At 41.0% G+C, this 19,364-nt stretch overlaps 1 protein-coding gene across 2 annotated transcripts in view; it reads right to left on the reverse strand.

The window, feature by feature from the left end:
* Positions 1-2,330: 2,330 nt before the first annotated feature.
* The window catches only part of EHF (ets homologous factor), a 31,854-nt gene continuing 14,820 nt past the window's right edge, over positions 2,331-19,364 (reverse strand). Inside the window, exons 2-9 of one of the 2 annotated variants that reach the window (XM_010586025.1) lie at positions 15,052-15,151; positions 12,294-12,539; positions 11,916-11,975; positions 9,455-9,523; positions 9,295-9,363; positions 6,204-6,263; positions 3,514-3,709; positions 2,331-2,660 (exon numbers count right to left, since the gene is read on the reverse strand). In XM_010586025.1, the coding sequence (XP_010584327.1) occupies positions 2,561-2,660; positions 3,514-3,709; positions 6,204-6,263; positions 9,295-9,363; positions 9,455-9,523; positions 11,916-11,975; positions 12,294-12,539; positions 15,052-15,148 (897 nt within the window). In that variant the 5' untranslated portion in view covers positions 15,149-15,151 and the 3' untranslated portion in view covers positions 2,331-2,560. Of the gene's footprint in view, positions 2,661-3,513; positions 3,710-6,203; positions 6,264-8,966; positions 8,970-9,294; positions 9,364-9,454; positions 9,524-11,915; positions 11,976-12,293; positions 12,540-15,051; positions 15,152-19,364 lie in introns of those variants that run through there. The other variant, XM_010586026.1, reaches the window with a different exon arrangement.

Raw genomic sequence — 19,364 nt, forward strand, 5'->3', positions numbered from 1 at the left:
ACTTGCACGATTTCCACGTGCTGAAAGACATGACAGTGGAAGACTGGCATTTATACTGCACCTCAGTGTAAATCACTCTCTAGATTTATACAGTATGCTTCTAAATAAAGCTTTATCTTTCAAAACCTTTAAAAGCAGGTTTAGCTGCTGCTCGGTAACCAAGTGGTGACACACGTATATCACGAGTTTGTTTTATCTCCCAAGAAGTTTGGTAAGAGATCTGGTAGAAAGCAGCTTTGTTAAGGTATTCCAATCAGTTGCTGTAAGATGTAGGTTAACCCGAGATAAAGTACAACAGTATTGCGTATTTGTGATGGTACCACTGATTTCAGATTTTCATCCAAGGTGTGGATTGGGGGAAGAGGGGGAAGGGGGAGGGTGAAGAGCATGGAGCAAAGTGCTGCAAATAACTGTGGGGTGGGGGAAGAAACCGTCTTCAGAGCAAAGTGAAGGTGCTCTCCTTGTCTGGCGGCCTGGTTCCTGTTGTATGAACTACAAAATGATGGTAAAGGAAGTGGAATGTAGCTAATTAAGCTAAAAAAAGGAAATTATTGAGTTGCGCAAAAGCAAGCAAGGCTAGCACAGTCAGTTAAAAAAAAAAAAGAGAGAGACTGAGAGACAAAAATGACTTTGAAGTACAGAGGCTTATTATTTGATTTGTAAATAGGATGAACCTCTCTCCACCCAGGTTATGAAAAGTAAAAATTGTCATGTATGGGTAATTGATGGTGACAGCTCTGGCATACACAGTGTAGGAGGTGGTGTTTTTGTTTGACATGCCCTACATGTGTAGATAACAAGTTAGGCTCTCATGTTTGCCTACAAATTGTTGCTAAGCACTTTTGATACCCTTTATATTGATACTTCTGTTGTCTCTTGGTTTCATCTCTATTTCCTTTTAAGACAAACAAAAAATGGAATATCCTACAACCTCCAGCTGCACCTTGCTGCATTTCAAGATAATATGGATTCAAATCCAGGGGACGCCTGAGGAAATGGATATTGAATGGTTTAAACTTTTTTAATTTTTTTTTTTTTTTTTTTTTGTCCTGGACTTCTCAGCCCCTATTACTGTTTTCTAAATTCCCCATCCCTGAAAAAGTGAGTAGGAATTGATCTTGGTTTCACCTCTGTTAACATCACCAAGAAAATCCTGTTTCTCAACTCCCACATCGCACGTACTCAGTGACCTGGTGAAGTGCTGCCTCCTCTAGTTTTATTTCCCCATGTTCTGCATGTGCTTGGTGCCAGCAGGAAGCATTTGTGACTTGGAGAAAGAAAAAGCTGCCAATGAACGTTCAGTCTCTGCATAGAGATGAGCCCAAAATACTGACCCAGATCTGAATGTCCCCCAAAATCTCAGTGTCTTTATGTTGGTGGGTTTTTCTCCAACTAAGAATCCCAAGCACAGCTGACAAATACAAATACAATATGGAGTTAGACTTGAGAAAAGCAAAGGGAACTAATATTTTACACGCAATGGAGCTTTGCATTTCTCCAAACTTTTTTGAAAGTACCTGTCCAAGTGAGACTTGACCTGCCAGGAGGACCATACAACTAGAAGGAACTGGGGAGACTGCTCCCTCGTGCCATGGGATTACTGTAAGTTCTGCTTGACCACTTCCTCACTGCTTCATGTGGCATGGATTTGGATGTTTTAATTAGGAATATAAGTGGGTGGGAGGAGTATTAATATTTCTACTGGGAAACCAGTGCCTTTTGGTAAGTTTGCCCAGTCAGAAAACTATCATCTTCCTTCAATAGCTTTTGGTCCCTGAGATTGACTCTCTTCCTGCGGTTCACCTCAAAGATGTTAGTTAAAAACAAATAGCCCTTTTCCTGGGATGAGCTGAATGCCCTTTGGAGATTAGGGAGGATACTCAGTACCAGGTAAGGTCAGGTCCTAAACATCTGCCTACAAAAGAAGGTACCAGTGGTGGAGGTAGTATGGGTTCTCCAAATAAATGCTGACAGCCACCTTGCAGAGCCCCTGCTCTCTGTGGCTGGGATAAGCTATCTGAAGAGGAACCCAGGGTCTGACTCAACAAAAGCAACTGGAAGCCAGCAAAGTGTTAAAACACTCAGAAATCAGAGGAGGGAAGGAACAAGTGATATTGGCCAATGAAAGCTATAAACCAGCTGACTATGGAAGAAGACTACTTGGCTCAGAGATGCTTTACTGTTTCCTCCACTTATAGTTGCCTTCCAAAGTGGATTATCATACTCCCTAAATGCCCTAGTATTTCGCTCCTTCCCTTTCTTTGCATGACTCATAAATCACATTATGCCTGTATGATTTAAAAAAAAAAGATAAAAACTTCACAAGAAGGGACAAATAATCATAACTCTATAATGTTATCTTATATCACAGAAAACTGTGTACATTTTTTCCCCATACAGGACATACTTCAAATAAAATAATTTTAACACCAATAATATAATGTTCCTTCTTCCCGACAGAAGTTGAATTGGTTTTTCACCCCAGTTTGGTACATAAATATAAGAAAATAGTCTTTGAATATTTACATCCAGGCGTTTTAAATGTTATTTCTTGACATATTTAATTCTCATTTTCTCTCCAGCCACGGGCATTCTTTCCAAATTTATATACTAATCTCCGACCATCCACACGCTCCAGGATTTCTCTTTTGTAATAGTATCTGTTAAAATAAAAACATAGAAAAAGATTTAAGATTAAATTAACGTACGGTCCTAAAAGGCCACTGCCAACCAGGCAATCCCTCCGCTAGCTGAAAACTCTTTATTTTCTATTGAGTTATATATATAATACCTAAGATTATTATAATTGAAAGAGGAGAAAAAAATTGATGTCTTCTTTTTACTTTACATTAATTATCTTCTGAGTTTGAATTTCACCATATTTCAGGTCATAATATATTGCCATATTTATCACACACTCTTATGAGACTTCATGGGATTTTATTTCCAGACAAGCCAGGATCTGAAATCAGATCAGGAAAGAATCTCAGCTTCCATTTAAAAATACATTTTGAACTTGAATAGGTTATGGAAAAAGTGCTCAAAATGTTAAAGCAAAGAGCAGAAAAAATCCTCACATAGAATTTGTAAATCTATTTTAAGATAATGGGTGGGGGCTACATCTAGTTTCTGAACACTGCTGGAAATAACAAGGTCTCTGACCGTTACTGGGCCCTTTAAGCCCTCCCAATTCAGTAGCATGTGAACTTTCAGCTTGCTACAACCGTGTTTCCTTCCTACATTGGTTGTTTGGGTGGACAGTAACAGAATGTATATTATATATATAACTCATGTATGTTATGTATGGTATATATATTATAGCATACAGGAGAAGCAGGGGAAAGAAAAGACAAAGAAGAACGTAATGTTACAATCCCCAAAATAGTGGGAGAGACTCAGCTGTCAAAGAAAGCAACTGGTGCTGCTGACTATTCATTTTTAAAAGTCAAACAATTCTCCATTCAGGTAGTCTCTTTATGTGCCCCAGTCTTCTACAGCAACATCTCAGCTCACCTCATAGCCCGGCTGAGTTTCTCATAAGTCATGCTGCTGTTGTTTTTCTTCTTTCCCCAGAGCTGAGCCACAGCTTCGGATTTTAAAAATCTGAAGACACCTTCTGACCGGTCTTCCCACTTGATTAATCCCGGGTTTTTCTCAGGATTGAGAAGAATATCTCTAATAAATTCCCAAAGATGAGTTCCTCGAGGGTCTGAAAGAGGAAAGGGGCAGGAGGAAGGCGTATCTAAACTGCTCTCTGGGCTATGTTACCATTTTTATACCATGTTCTTACAGTGTGTCATCTACAGGTGGTGACCACTCAGTAGGGACAGGCTATAGTTCCTGGAGCGCAGGACCCCCACCTCAGAGATATATAGGCAAAAAACACTGACAGCCTTTACGCTGAGGCTGGAGGTGAGCGTCAGCCTTCGGCAGCCTGAGCCCCACGGCAGGCAGGTAGGAGCCCCAGCAACCAGGGGAAGCAGAGTCCAAACCACCCACGGCTTCCTTCTGCCTTTGGCACTGTTTCTGCCCTCTTTAAGTCTTCCTCTCATCTCATTTGCCCCTTTTTCGTGGTATTCTTCTACAGCATGGCATGTAACCTGATACTATCATGCAGTATGTGAAACAGCCAAGATAACTGTGAAGTAGGACACGCATGTGAATGCATGTGAATGTGGAGTGTGAACCTCCATGCATTTAAAAGACAGAGAGAAGGCAAGGTGAAATGCCATTCTGCATCAATGAGTATTTGGTCCCAGGTCTCTTAGGCAGACTTAAAGACGTGAGAAAGTATAGAGTCGATAGAGGGATAGTGACAAAACTGGCTAGCCAAAATTGTACGTGAAAAGGTTATAAAAAAGTTTGACCATGATATGAGAAAAGGCAAAACCAGCTCTCTGATTTCAACAGGTAGACCTCCCGGTTTAAGCACAAATCCATCCCATGGTTACTGTAGAGATGGCCCTAGAAAGCCCAGGTCAAAAAGAAAAAAAGATTAAATAAGTCCAAGTCAGATGTAGCAGTTTATGAATGAAGAATAACAAACAGTGACAAGGTGGGCCAGAAAGATAGCAGTCCTTTGGTCTGACTTCAAAAGCATGCAAGACGTTAGACCAAATTAAGAAGGAAACAAGCTAGTCAAAGATGTGAAGGTAAATAGAAAACACTATACAGTGCAACATGAGTAGAAGTAGATTTAAGTCAACTAATCCAATATTTTTATTTGTTATTATAATTGTTTTCTAGAACCAACAAAATGTGGTGGACCTAGTCTATCTGGACATCAGTAACATACTCAGTAGATCATGATACAGAGCAGTACTGAAGAAACTGGAAATGTAGAGGATTAGCCCAGCAAGGCAAGGTGACCTTTTCTATATGCCAAGGTTGTGACTGAGTTCTTAGAATCATAGAATACCTCAAGTTGGAAGGGACCCATAGGGATCATCAAATCCAACTCCCCGCTCCTCACAGAACTACCTGAAGCTAAACCATATGTCTAAGAGCTTCATCCAGATGCTCTTTGAACTCTTGACAAATTTGGTGCTTCCCTGGGGAGCCTGTTCCAGGGACCAACCACCCTCTCAGTGAAGAACCTTTTCCTAATGTCCAGTCTGAATTTCCCCTGATGAAGCTTCGTTCCATGTCGTCATGTCCTGTTGCTGGTCGCCAGAGAGAGGAGATCAGCACCTCCCCCTTCGCTGCCCACTTTGAGGAAGTTATAGACTGCAATGAGGTCACCCCTCAGCCTTCTCTTCTCCAAACTGAACAAACCACGGGACCTCAGTTCTTACAGGTCTGTCTTTGGACCAGTCCTATCTAATCCTTTAGTGAGCAACCTTGATATACACACAAAAAAAGAAACAAAATATCTGTGTGCGGATAAAAAGTTCAGGAGTTCTGGCTGGGCAAAATCACAGAGAAGGGTAAGAAGAGGAGTCAGGAAGAGGCAGATAATCTGGAGACCATATTGAAACAGGATGAAATCAAACATTATAAAATGCAGTGGAGGACCAATATTAAGGTTTTCTATTCTAAATATAGGGAATGACACAGGATGCAACAGATATACACAAGATATTTTCAGCGTAAAAAGCTCAGTAAAGTACATTAATAGAACTATGTCCAGAAATCCTAATTATGGTAACCTGTCTTCACAATCAGGTTGAATCAAAACTAGCAGAAAAAGCAGATGAGGGGAGAGAAAAGACTGCCTTATCAGAGGGGAAGAGGTGGAAGGATTGAGGGGCAGGTGCTTGCTCATGATGCCATGTGTGAGAAGTTCTGCAAGGAGATGCTGAGCAGGGTCTCTGGTGCATGCTGCACCTGGGAGGCATGGGGACGAGCACGAGCATGGCCATGCCCTCGCACAGATCTTCCTGATTTAATCCTGGGTCTCCATCATTCCTTTACTCCAGTCCACCAGCCTGGCTTAACATAGGGCAGAGGCAACTGGTTACTGGTTGCTTCCCCGTAAGCCCTCACTGATACAAACAATTTGAAAATTATAACAATACTGAGTCAAAAATAATGTAAGCAAACAGTACTAGAAACAGTCAGATCCTTGGAGGATTCAATGACAATAATGATCTAACCAGTTTTGCTTTCAAAATGCTTCCTTTTCCTTCCCGAAGGGGATTTGCTTTTAATGTGTTTCTTTTCCTTCAATCAACCAACCATTATAAACATGGATGTCGACTTACTGTGCTTCTTGGTGTGGGACTTTAGGGTATGATCTTGTGATTTTTTCACATCTGAAGAATCTGCAGAGAAGGAAAATGAAGTCTATTTGTAAATTTGATTAAAGGCTTTCCATTGACTAGCAGGTTGAAAGAAACAAAACCACAAAAAAGAACGAATATCTCTTTTAAAGATAATCACTTTTCAGAAGGTAATCTAAGTGAGGAGGAAGGGGGAGAGTTTTGTTTTCTGTACCACAGGTTAAACAGCACACTTCACAAAGAGACCATTGATGAATAAAGAATGAATGCAGAGGTAAACATTTGGCTTTTGAAACCTAAATTTGATTAACAAATACCTCACCTCATGTTATGTGTGAGAGAAAGAAAAATAAGATCATCGTGTCTATAAAAGGAATCCTGAATTGTCCCATTATGTCTTAGTCTTTGCAGAAGCATGTATCTTTGGGGGCTTATTTGTTTCTGAAGAGATGATCTAATGTGAAATGTATGCACTGGTACCAATGCACAGAAGACCTACCCGACTAAAACATAATGAACTGGCAAAGCACTGGGGGGTGAGGTGGGCAGGCTGGGGGAACGGGGCTGCACTGGTAGGAGTTTTTGGCAGCTGGACGTGCATATATTGTTGTGTGGCTCAGAGCCATAGAAACAAGCCATTTCTCATTGATGGTACTCACCTGCAGCCAGCCAGAGGAGGAATAGGGTTTCTGGCACAAGTGTTTCTTCAGAAATTAAGAAAAAGAAGAGTTCTGCCTGTTCATGACTGTAACCTACCTCACAGTCTGCACATTCAACCCTCCTGCCCTCAAACCACAGCAGCCTGGTTCTACTCTTGTCATTAATGAATAGCTTTCATCTGATTGCTCTAAGTCTCGCAAAATCTGTGGGATAGTCCTGAGAGGGAGCCCCTTCTGTGTTGCTTTTCAGCATACTTCGTGCCTGAATTCCATAAAGCAAAGCTTAAGGTCCCACGCATGTTTTCCCAGCTTCTATGCATGCACCATTATCATACTTTTCATGGAAACCAGGCATTTGCATGGGAAAATGACTCACAGGAAATATTCATTTGCATGGAAACTTGTCAGATTTGCACAAGCAACTGCAATAACTGCATGTGAAAAGGTAGATGCAAAGCTATTCACACACTTGCTTTATTCATACATAACTGGAAACATAAACTGAACAGGTCAGTGAGGATAAGCCTAACCTCCACTGTTCTGAGACTGACAATTATTGTCCTTGACCCCCAAGCAGAAAATGCACCCTGAGTCATTTTGCCTCCTCACTCTCAAAGAGCAGGAACGAGCCCGAACCGCACTCTGCTTGGGGGGAAAAAGTAAAATGAGGCTTATTTCACTGCCTTTCCTCAGATTATGATTCCCCTGATGTTATTAAAAGTCTGTGGGAACTCCAGGCGAGGACAGCAGGACCCAGTCCTTTATTTGCCCTCTTATATAAATCCTTCTCATTTTCAAATCCCACAATTTGCTTGCAAATGTTTGTTATGCTCCACTTAGCTGGCGATTTATTCTTGGAAGTTCAGTTGCCTTCTGCTAGCTGGTGATTTATTCTGGATTTCAGCTGTGTAAATAGCCTCCCGCTCTGCCTCCGCTCCTTTGTGGAGACCGGTTTCAAACATGCCATGTTAGGAGGCTGGGGCCTGACAGATGAAAAGAGTTATGATGCAGTTTCAACAAAGCCGTCTTGCAAAACTTTTGACAAAAGGTTGCACAGTATTTGCATATGATTCAGGAATGAGCCATTTTTTTACGGGATATACAAATTTAGTTTTTACAGGAGGCTGTGCCCTTGGCATGCCACCCTAGCTCTAGGCTTCAGCAGTCAGCAGGTAAACACACTATGCCAGGATCTTGACAGGTCCCCAGTGCTGTCAGAGAGCTCCGAAATCCTGGTAGCCATCTTGTGAGAGTGGGTGGAGGCAGCGGAGAAAGCAAACAGAGTGTTTGGTTGTTGTTTGTTGTTTTTTTTTAAGGTTTGGCGGTTTTCTTCTTCTGGTCAGGGTTTCTCTCTTTTTTTAATTTATTGCTGAGTGCATCAGATTAAACTGTATGCCCCTCGGCAGGCCTGGCTGTGCCGGAGGCCGGGGGACGCGGCGAATGGGCAGGCACAGAGGCTGCGGCTGCCGTCCGTGTGCGGGGGCACGGAGCGGCCCCCGGTGCAGAGACAACTCCTGCGGGGCTGCATCCACGGGAGTGCGCTCTCCTTTCTCATCCTCCCATGACCTCCACCGCTTTCTCCCTCGGGTCTGTTTGCTTAACAGCCTCCCAAGAAGGACCTGTCTTTCCTTTCCCCCTTTCTTGCTCCCCTGCTGTCCCCGCTCTCCTCTTCTCCCACTGCCTTTCTCTCGCTCCTCTGCCACTGTGGCCAGCCCCCGGGACACAGCCCACGGAGCGTCCCGACGCGTGCGCCTGGACTGCCCTTTCACCGGGCGCTACGGCGAATGGGTTTGCTCTTTCTCCTGCCCTTGAGCAGGCGGGTTGCGCTGTGTCTCTGCCTCGTGGAAGCGCTGTGCGGGGGTGAAGAGCCGTGGGGTGCATGCCCTGCTGTCGGCTCTGGTGGTCCCCGGTGGGAAGCCCATCTGCTGGTGCAGGTGGGCAGAGGGCTTGGTGCCTGCCTGGTGGCTCCCCTGGGCCGACCCCAAACCCAGCCACAAACCTAGTAACCTACTCGGCATGAACCACTGGTTCGCTAGGGAAAAGCAGCCAGTTCTCTGGAGGAACGCGGCTCTTGTTTGCCTATAACCAGCTACGCCACAGAGAAGCGTGCTGGAGCTGGAATGTCTCGTCTCGCTGACACTAACATCTTTTCCTTTGACTCAGTCACTTTAAAAGATACGTAGAGATTGCAGATTATTTGATCTTTTTTGTCCTGACAGAAGAGAGAAGCATGTCTTTAAAGCAAGCTGTGGTAATTATGATAGCTAAAAGAGCTGTCAGAATCAGTATTGCTTGGTTTAAAATTACTGGAGGCTCAGAAGCAATCCTACAACAGAAGACCACAGAGACTATTATATGTCGGTAGCTCTGGGACGAGTGATGAACAATTAACAATATAATTACAAGTTCCTTACCAGGAGGCTGGTGACTAGGTGTCATCATGGAAATCTGAGCACGACAGAATGTTTTACTGTCCAATAGCTCTGGGAAATCAAAAGAAGAAATTTAAAGTAATAGTCTCAGACAACAATAAAACTATCTCAGAAATGGATGAAGTATTGTGATGTTAGTTACCTACTGTGCTACCATAGCCACTGTCATACAGGTAATTGTCTTCTTTCCAGGACACCATTAATGATGGATCTGAAGGTAAAAGACCAAAAGGAAAATCAGATCACTAAAAGAACATTTCTTAGCACAGAGGTGAATATTGAGCACTGAGGGAATAAAAAAAGAGCTGTGAAGGGAACCAAGAAGTGAAGGGGCTATGCACAAAATTATTTCCTTTCACTCAAATTATGGATGGGGTTTTGCATACTCAGGCAAATGTGCTTACACAAAGCACTGACTTTTAGAAATAATGTAGTAGGCGCTTCCTTTTCCTGGCTAATATATCATTTATGCCTGACCTTGAAGGAGGTTGCCTGCGCCAGATCAACTCTAATTCTACCCAATCCAGTCCTGAATTCTCAGCCCCTGGTGATTATGACAGTGCTTTGGTGCCATAGAGATGAAAGTGTTCTCAAGTATCTAGTAAAACAGGAGGATGCTTATAATGCGTATAGAACTCGATAGTATAGAACTCGAAAGTCCCCTCTGAAACAGAGCTTCATGTGTAAGCACATAGTGAGAAACATCAAAGCCTAATCCTAGATGAAGGGCCATTTTATTACAGGCACGTCAAGTCCCCATCCTTAACCTAAAAACCACCTTCATGATTAAAGAAGTTTTAATAATTTTAGTGACCTTCTGGTGAGATGGATCAATATAAGCAGAACAGAAGTATGACCTGTACATTGATCAGGAAGTGACTCTCTTCACAGTGCATTTTTGAGGCCAGAAGCCTTAAAAATCTCTTTTTCTTTTGAATCCAGATCAGAAAGGATGAGATGTAAGGTTCAAATCTAGGTTTTCCTTAATTTTTTTTCATGTTCATATGAATGAAATAAAAAAAAAATGAGAATAAGTTATAGCTAAATCATCATGTTTGGCTGAGTTACCACTTATGACATAGGAATTTAGCAGGCATGCTAAGTAATAGCTGCATGTTTGGGCACCCAGAGCTTGCGTTCCTACAATAGCACACACCCTTTGCTTGCTTGGACACCTGATCTGCCTAATGTTGCCTCTGAAAACAGGCCTTACCTAGCTAGAACATGGGGAGACAGCTTGTCTTCCCGTTTTGGCCTTTTTCACTACCCAAGTCTTTGCAACTGCGAGGGTCTACTAGGATCAGGCAGGCTTCCCTTCTAAACCACCAGCCCCATCCCTGCTGGCTCACAAGAGGCCCCTTTCCCAGCAGCCCCAATCTGCACCGCCTGCTCCTCCCCATGCAGAAACTAAACCCGCTCCCACTGCCCGTGGTTGGCATTGCCAGAGCCCCACCACGCCACTCCTGGTTCAGCATAGCTAGGGGAGCCATCAGTCCTGGGATTTGACCTTTCCAGGATGTGCAGCTGAGGTACTTTGCACTGCACTGTGTATCTCTAGTGGGAGGAGGAACTAATATTATACCAAGATCTCATAAATCAGGACTTAAAGGATTACTGTAGTTTTCTATATGGCAATCATTGAGGCTGCTGCATGCACATCACCCGCAATTATGTGGGCACAGGCAAGGAGCTGACTGCAGATTGCAATGCTTGCCCGCTGCAAGGAGAAGATGAATATTGTCCCTGGCTGGAGAGGCTGGGCTCCTCCAGGTTAGCTCAATAAATAGGCTGGTAGTATTTGTTGGAGACATCGCATGCTACGAATCTGTGTTCATTCTGCCAGGAGATATTAAAGTGTGGCTCATGAGCACACTCACATACAAAGAGACTGCAACTAGTGGCATAGAGACTGTTTGGATATGGATGGAGGTGCTCTGGCAAAGGAACGAGGAAAACAATCATGCCTGAAGAGGAGGATTGAACTGAGCTGAAGTTCTTTTCTCGGTGAAACAAAACCCTGGGAGGAAAGGGATCTAGCTATGAATACACTGGAAAAAAAGACTGCCACAGGAAAAATGCAGATCTGGTGAAATCAAAATACTACCTGAATTTCAGTTTCATTGAAACAGGTAAAGAAATTGAAATACAACATTTCTTTTCTCTCGAAGTTGTTTTGTTTGGAAATTTCCTCATGTTTCAAACATTAACAGCACTTCACAACAAACTATTTTTTCTCTCTTTTGTTTTAAACTGAGAATACTGTGAAAATACTTGTTTTCATATCTGCTGAATGAAGCATAGAATGAAGTCTTCTACAAAGCTGCGCTTGCTGAGCACTGCAAACTATTCCAACTCTGAACACCAGTTATAGACTGCTGATACTGCAGAGGTGTCCCAGGAAAAGTGGCCACATGCAGACTAAGATATGGTTGTACTACCTGGAACTTCAAAAAGTAGACACTGACTGATATTTGTGTTACTTCTTTTATTCTGCATGATACACTTCCCATTTTATTTAATGCCATTTTGATATCTCTTTCTTGGAATGGACAGTTTCCCCTTTTTGTCACCATCAAAACACAAGTTACCCAACTGTTACTCACCTGTTTGCTCTGTCTTCACAATGACATTATGAGATTGGTATACGTCACTTCCACACTGGCCTGCAAGAAAGCAAACGGCAGATAGGATGTATGACAAAGAGCACAGAAGAATCAAAGGTATTAGCTCCAAGCAGCAACTGCTACAGCTGAGCCAGGGCACTAATTTTGAGGCAGGAATCATACCCTTTCCCATGGTCCTTCAGACTTCTGCCTTATGTCATATCTAAGCAATCTACCAATACAGTGAATGAGGTATAAGCAGTATAGCAAACCTAGCATATGAGATCTGCCAGGTAGGTCTCTGGGGAATGTAAGCAATTTCTGAAGATCCCAGAATTCGGACCACTATACATGCATCACTGCCTAATATCTATTTACCGTTCCATTTTAGGTGCTGAAGGTTGCTGTAAAGAAGTTGCCCTGCTGTCCCAGCTGCCTGAGTGAATTCCTGCAGGCTCATACTGCACAGATGTTCCCCGTTGATATCAAACTCCTGGAAGGGTATGCAGTTGGCATCCAGTTGGTTGGTATCAAGGAGATGCTGCAGCCACTCCCAGACTTGAAACTTAGTCCAGTACTGTGGGTGTATTTCGTGCCACTGGGTTCCATAGAAGCTGCTGGACACTGGACAAGAAAATAGGTATTTACTGTCTCTACTGGCACCACGGGATTATGTTGATGACAAGAAAGGCCTATAGCTAAATTGCATGCCCTGAAAGTCCACAGATCTAGATTCTTTTCTCAGTCCTTAACACTAGCTCAGTAGCTATTGCTGGAGAAGGTATTGTTATTATTTTTTCCTCAGTTTTCCAATTAAAAGCTAGGAATTATTACTTTACACCTCTCTTGGCAGACTGAGTATGTAGGAATTAATTTATTAATGTTGGCTAAGTACACCAAAATTCTTTGATGGAAGATACCTTACAGAAGTACTGTTGGAAAGGTATGTTGATCCTTGTGTGGGAAAATAATTTTAGTGCATCAGAAAATGATGGAAAAGCCTTGCAAAATTCTCATAATGTGATGTGGAAATTTTCTTTGAATAAGGACTTAATAAGGACTGAATATGAATTGTGGGATTCAATCAAAGAATGGTAAAAGCTAAGGCATCTCATATTGCTCCACAGTAAAAGCCTATCAGTACGGCCCACAGCTTCGTGATAGAGCTGACGTTCTGATGAATGCACGTTATTTCTGTAGTCAGGTAAGGTGACTTCTGAGTGCAGTAGTAAAACTCATTTTTAGTTACGGAAGCTGCCTAATTTTCTGGTTAGGATGTCTGAATCTTTTCTTGGCAATCTTTTAAACTGCTCTCAGTTGTATGTCATTGCATGACAATAATTTATGTTGTGCAAATGAAAGAAAATTGTATGTGGGGATAGGATAATTATATAAGATAAGAGCAAAGGCAGGACTGCTTTAGTCTGCCCTCGCAGAAGGCTGGCAAAAGGAGTTCAGTGCAATTTATTCCTTGGGAAAGGAGGACAGTGGAGTGTGCCAGGCAGAGATGGTGGCGTGATAAAATGCTCACAACTTCATGAACAGTTTAAGGATGAGGGAATGAGGGATTGCAGAGGTGGTTGAATTACAGGAGGAGGAAAGATTGCCATGGCCTAACTCTGCAGGAGCCCCGCTCCAGGATGTGGCACTGGTCTGTTCTCAGTCTCCCCAAGAAAAAGATTACCCACACAGCTGTGAGAAATACTGACAACAGTGGATATTGCTAGAAGACCACAAGCAATAGAGTTGGCACATTTTAGGAAATCCCCCCCCCTCAGATCCCATTAGACCTCAGGTCTCTTCAGCTGAGATACGGTGCACAATGCTAGTTTCCAGGTAAACACACAAAAGACCCACAGTTACTTAGTTTTCTTTATCAATATTGGCCAACAAAGTCTGTGTCAGTAACTTAGGGAGTTTGCAGGACTTTTCTCATCCTCCTGTTGAAGGATTTGAGGAATGAGTGTGGAAATGATTAAGAGTGTGGTATGACAGAGAATAAAGGTTTGATGGAGCTGTCAAGTATTCCTTGAAAAGGCGGTTGCTATGTGTTCCTATCACTTCAGAAGGGTAAAGGAATATCAGAGGCCACTAGACTGCTAAAGTAAATGGAGAGCCTTTAGTGAGAGGAAAAATTAGCTAGGTAAAAGTGATGAATGGTTGTAGAGGCTGGTCTGAGCTTTCGGCTTCCTGTCCCTCTAAAACATGAGAAAATCCTGAGGAGTTTCACACTGGAAACATGAAGATAGACCCCACCATTTCCCTTCACAAAATCCTGTGCAAAGGGAAACTCAGCCAGGACTTTTCCCCCATGAATCTATTGCAGACAGGTCGGCACATTTATTAAGTGCATGCTTATGTATTCCTGTGTATTTAGAAATTACACATAAAAAAGAACAAGAGTTTCTTTGAGTGGGAACTTTCATTGTAAGTTTTGTTGCAGCATTAGATTAGAAGGACAACTGCAGTATATGTTTGCTTAGATTTTAAGGTTTACCTGTCGACTGAGTGATGAAAAGAATTTAAAATTTATATCAAACACTATATATATAGATATATGTCTATATCTATATTTTTATATTGAGAGAAAATATGTGTGAACATGTTTTTATATATACAGCTATATAATCAGAAAACAGTAAGAGAAAAAAAAGTTCTCAGCTCACAAGCTATCTAGTGCTCTAATGCCAGTCTGATTAGAAAGCTATCTAGTAATTTGAGCTGAAAAAGCAAATGCAGTAAGGGAACAAAAAGGCTATTCCCCTGGAAAGCCGGAGGGGTGATTAGCATTGAAGACTAATGTTGCTTCAGAGAAAGCATGAAGGGTAAAGGTAAGAGAGAAAGAATTCTGGACTGAAGAGAGGGAGCTTTTGGCACTTTCAACGCCAAGTTCATTTTAAGAAAAAGAACCAGTAAGGAAATGAACCATAAACTGATCACTTTCAGAAACTTAGTGTTGTGAGTTCAGTTGTTTACAAATAAAGTAACAAATGGAAATTTTTCTTACCAGAAGTGAAACTCCAGTAAATTAGTATTACTGAAAAATAATACTTGTGCATGCTTAAAGGTGCCGCAGCCCCTTCCCCCCTGCCTCCCCAGAAAAAACCATAGCTCAGAGCCGCTGAATTCCTCCTACCATTGCATGTGGAATATCCGTCTGTCCAGGAAGGCTGCTGGTGGAGTAGATTGCTGCTGGAATTGATACTCATTCTGCCAGCTCCTTCCAAAATCATGATCTGTAAGTGAATCGAACAGCTTGCTTAGTGAGTGGTGTCTAGTCCAAGAGGTAAATGGCAAAAAAAAAAAAAAAAAAAAATCCACTGAAGGTGATGTGAGGAAGCCAATTCCATTTGTAGAAGATACAAGTGAAATCAAGAACATGTTGCCACAACCCCTTTTCCACTGCCACAAAATCTCCTTATGATAAACATTGCCATGATTGATTTGCATATGCAAGAAGCAAGTTTCTACAGCTGCCCATCCAGAAAGGAATAATCTGTAATCAGAAATAAAGCTGAATGAAAAGACAAGGTTCCTGACAGAGCAATACAGGAAAACTGCCAAGCTTTGAGAAATGAAATACTAAATACTTTCACTTTTTTTTTTTCTAATTTAAAGAGAAATGTGGTTTAAACATGCTTTTCTTTTTTTCTTTTCTTGTTTTTAGGAGAAAGAAAAGACTTTTCAGTAACTATACAGTTGACACCAACCCATGTTCAGAAATTCCCTCACACAGAAGGACACACATGTTAGTGCTATAGGGAGGTAATGTTACAGGGAATATCTTGTCAGCTGACCCAGTTTCTTATCGGATCTGTCAGCAGTGTCTATAACACTTCTCAGTAACAACTATCACGGATCATACATTTCAAACCACCAAAAAATCAGACTGTCAAAGGTCTTGTAAATGAAACAGCCATTGTAACAGAAACAGCATTTTAGAGTGACACCACCGCCAAGACAGCATTCCCTCTTTTAAGTGACACAAACTTTCCCTTCATCTTAGCATTAGCACCGTGAGCAAAACTCCTTGTTTTATTTATAATTAAACCCCCCCCTACTTATAAGATATTTTTTTAAAAAAATCATATATTTATCACATGCTTAATGATTCCAGTGAAGGTATACAAAACTCCCCAATTAAAAGTATTCTTGATATTTTACATTATCTTTCAGTGGTTTGAAGTTTCAAAGTTAAAAAATATACATTGTATCCGTAGACATTCTTCAAGAGTTTGGAAAAGTAATTTGTTAAATATTAAAAAGGCTTCAGATTGTTATTCTTATATAAATATACAGAAAAAACCCAAACCATTGTTCAAAAATATTCTAAATTAAAAGCCACGAAGTCTGTAAAAATGAAACATTAGACATCAGGATGGGATGTTCATGCAGCTAGACTTCACCTTGGAATTATAAAGAAGATGAAATACAAAATGGACTTGTGAAAGTTAAAGTCACTGGCTGTTTACCCACTGAGGCCAATGAGAAAACTTTCACTGAGAGCAGCACCTGAGTCCCTACAAGTTCATACCAGCAACCTTTTCGGTAGAAGAAAAGGAGTCAATGGAAACACTCATAGCACTGGTTTTAAAGAACAGCCTGAAAATGACCTGGGTTGGTATTTTCCTCTGTCATTTAAAATAAATTATGTAACTTTAAAAAGTTACAAGTCTTCGCCCTTCCCTCTGCCCAATATATATATTTAGAGAGGGAGAGGGGGAGAGAGGGGTTACTGGAAAATTGCTTAAAAAGCCAAAGCCTTAGGAAGTTTATCACAGGGAGTGGTGCTTTACAGTATAACCTAGTCCAGGGCATTTTTTTGTAGCTATACAGAATGGCAAAATCAAACCATGGATGTTTAAACAGTTGCTTTCCACTCTTAATTCTAGCCAATCTATGACTTGGTGACCACCAGCAAGGAGAATTTATTTTCTCATAGCAGGTATGTGGGGGTATAAAATATTAACAGTTAAGAGAGATACCTATTGTCCCACTCTGGCCAAATGAGAGATGACTGTCATATCAGTCAGTAAATTTATGAAGTTAGAAGAGAAGACCTTTTTTAGTCCCATGTTAAAGCCAAGTGACTTACTGGGGTGACGGAAAAGTGTAAGGAAGCATTTATATTTATTATACTGATTAGAAAGATGTTCATCATATAACATTAATGTAATTTATTTTGTATATAAATAGAATTGTCCTGGTTTTGACTGGGATAGAGTTAATTTTCTTTCTAGTAGCTGGTATAGTGTTATGTTTTGGATTTAGTATGAGAAGACTGTTGGTAACACACTGATGTTCTCAGTTGTTGCTAACTAAACTAAAAGTCATGGATTTTTCAGCTTCTCATGGCCAGCCAGCAATAAGGCTGGAGGGGCACAAGAAGTTGGGAGGGGACACAGCCAGGGCAGCTGGCCCAAAGTAGCCATAGGGGTACTCCATACCATGTGATGTCATGCCCAGTATATAAACTGGGGGGAGTTGTCTGGGGGGGCACAGATCACTGCTCAGGAACTACCTGTGTATCAGTCAGCAAGTGGTGAGCAACTGCATTGTGCATCACTTGTTTTGTATATTCCATTTCTTTTATTATTAATTATTATTATTGTAATATTATTATTATTATTATTTATTTATTCTTCCTTTCTGTCCTGTTAAACTGTCTTTATCTCAACCCATGAGTTTTACTTTTTTTTTTTTCTGATTCTCTCCCCCATCCCATTGTGGTGGGGGAGTGAGTGAGCAGCTGCGTGGTGCTTAGTTGCTGGCTGGGGTTAAACCATGACAATAATTTATCTCATATGCTTGATATATAAGAACTTTTAAGCAATAATGCATGTTTGACAGTCAATATATACACTTCTGAGATTGTACAGGTTGACGATATATCAAGTTATTTATTTAACTTGGGTTTTAATAATTTAAGACAATTAGGTATGAATGAATGAAGTATTAATGATAAAGACCTTATTACAGTATCAAATAGAGGTGAGGTAGAATACCAGCTGTTCTGGGAAAACTATAAAACTTGAGGATTAGCAAAACACTCTTAGGAACTGAGTTTGGTAAGTTCACTTCTTTTTAAAAAAACTACCGTATGCACTTAATACTGAATTTCAACTTACTGATCTGAAGTCACATTTTCAGAAGCCATGTCAGAATTTCAGGTACTGTGTTATGTATGTGGTTTTGCCTTCTGCAAGTTCTGCAGTTTCTGGAATTCTGCATAATTTTCATGCCTGATACTTGTGCAAATAAAAATGTGTCTGGGAAAATGTGTGAATATGAACTGAAGTGATTTCTATTTTCAAGCTCCTGCGTAATTTTGCCCTGAAAATTCAATTCAGGTAAACTCTCATTTTTCCTTTTTCATAACTAATCAGTCAGATGAATTTCCAAACCAAAAGATTCTATGACACTTTGATTCAGCAACTGAAGCTATGGGTGGTTAAATAAACCAAATCACGTGTCTTGCATAGTTTTTCCACCCCAGCAGTAACCAATGCAGGTTAGAGATATGAGAAGTAGCACTCTGGCAGCCTTTTCCCTAGATTTGGATTTCAGTTATTTTGCTTTAAAATATTCTCCCCGTCACAGTCTAGCGGACAATTACTCTCAATGGTAACCTTAAACAACATTAATAGTATTTTCAGATAATGTACATGGAACTTGCTTTATAAATTAATCAGTCAGTACATCCCATTTTTGAAAGCTATATAAGTTACCTCAACCAGAATAACTTAATTAATTTCCACTATCACCTGTAGGAACAATTGTGCATGAGAGGAAGAATTTACGATATGACATTAACCACAGGAATATCACTGGATTTAGCTTTAACCCCAATTTTCCCAAAGTTCTGTGTATTATTCAAGGAACTGGGTTTTTGGTGACTTGAAAATTGTCAACTCATCTCCTTTATCTTAATGCAAGAGTGTTCCTTATTCGGAAATCATTCTAGCCCTTTGTTCAGGGTGAGTATAAAGTCCTACTAATGTAACTTCCACACCTTTGCATCATGCTCAAGAATATTTTCCCTATGAAAACTGAACTGTGATTTTCTCCATTTCATTCTGTATATGCCTTTCATTGATACAAGTTCATGGCTGATTTATGCTTACAGCAGTGTCTCATCCCATACTTGGAAAGATTTTGAGTCCGGATATTGGAAGGGGCGTGCTCTTCATTAGTTTAGGGCCAAATCCTCAAATCTCCCTTGTGTACAGACAAACCTGGTTAAAGGGTGTGAAGCCTCAAGGGGAAGGACACATAATATGTTCAGTTTTCTTTTAATCATATGCCATGTATCAAAGTGAACAGTGGAACTAATGAAGCCTGGTTACCTATGAATGTATATCTTGTGGTTGGATTCTCTAGTGTCTAGTAAGATGTGAGCGTTGATTGAAGTTTTTCCCACGGTTGGGGCATTTATAATATCTCATTGTC

The sequence above is a fragment of the Haliaeetus leucocephalus genome, unplaced genomic scaffold (genome assembly GCF_000737465.1).
Source record: "Haliaeetus leucocephalus isolate CR32 unplaced genomic scaffold, Haliaeetus_leucocephalus-4.0 Scaffold138, whole genome shotgun sequence".
NCBI classification, from domain to species: Eukaryota; Metazoa; Chordata; class Aves; order Accipitriformes; family Accipitridae; genus Haliaeetus; species Haliaeetus leucocephalus.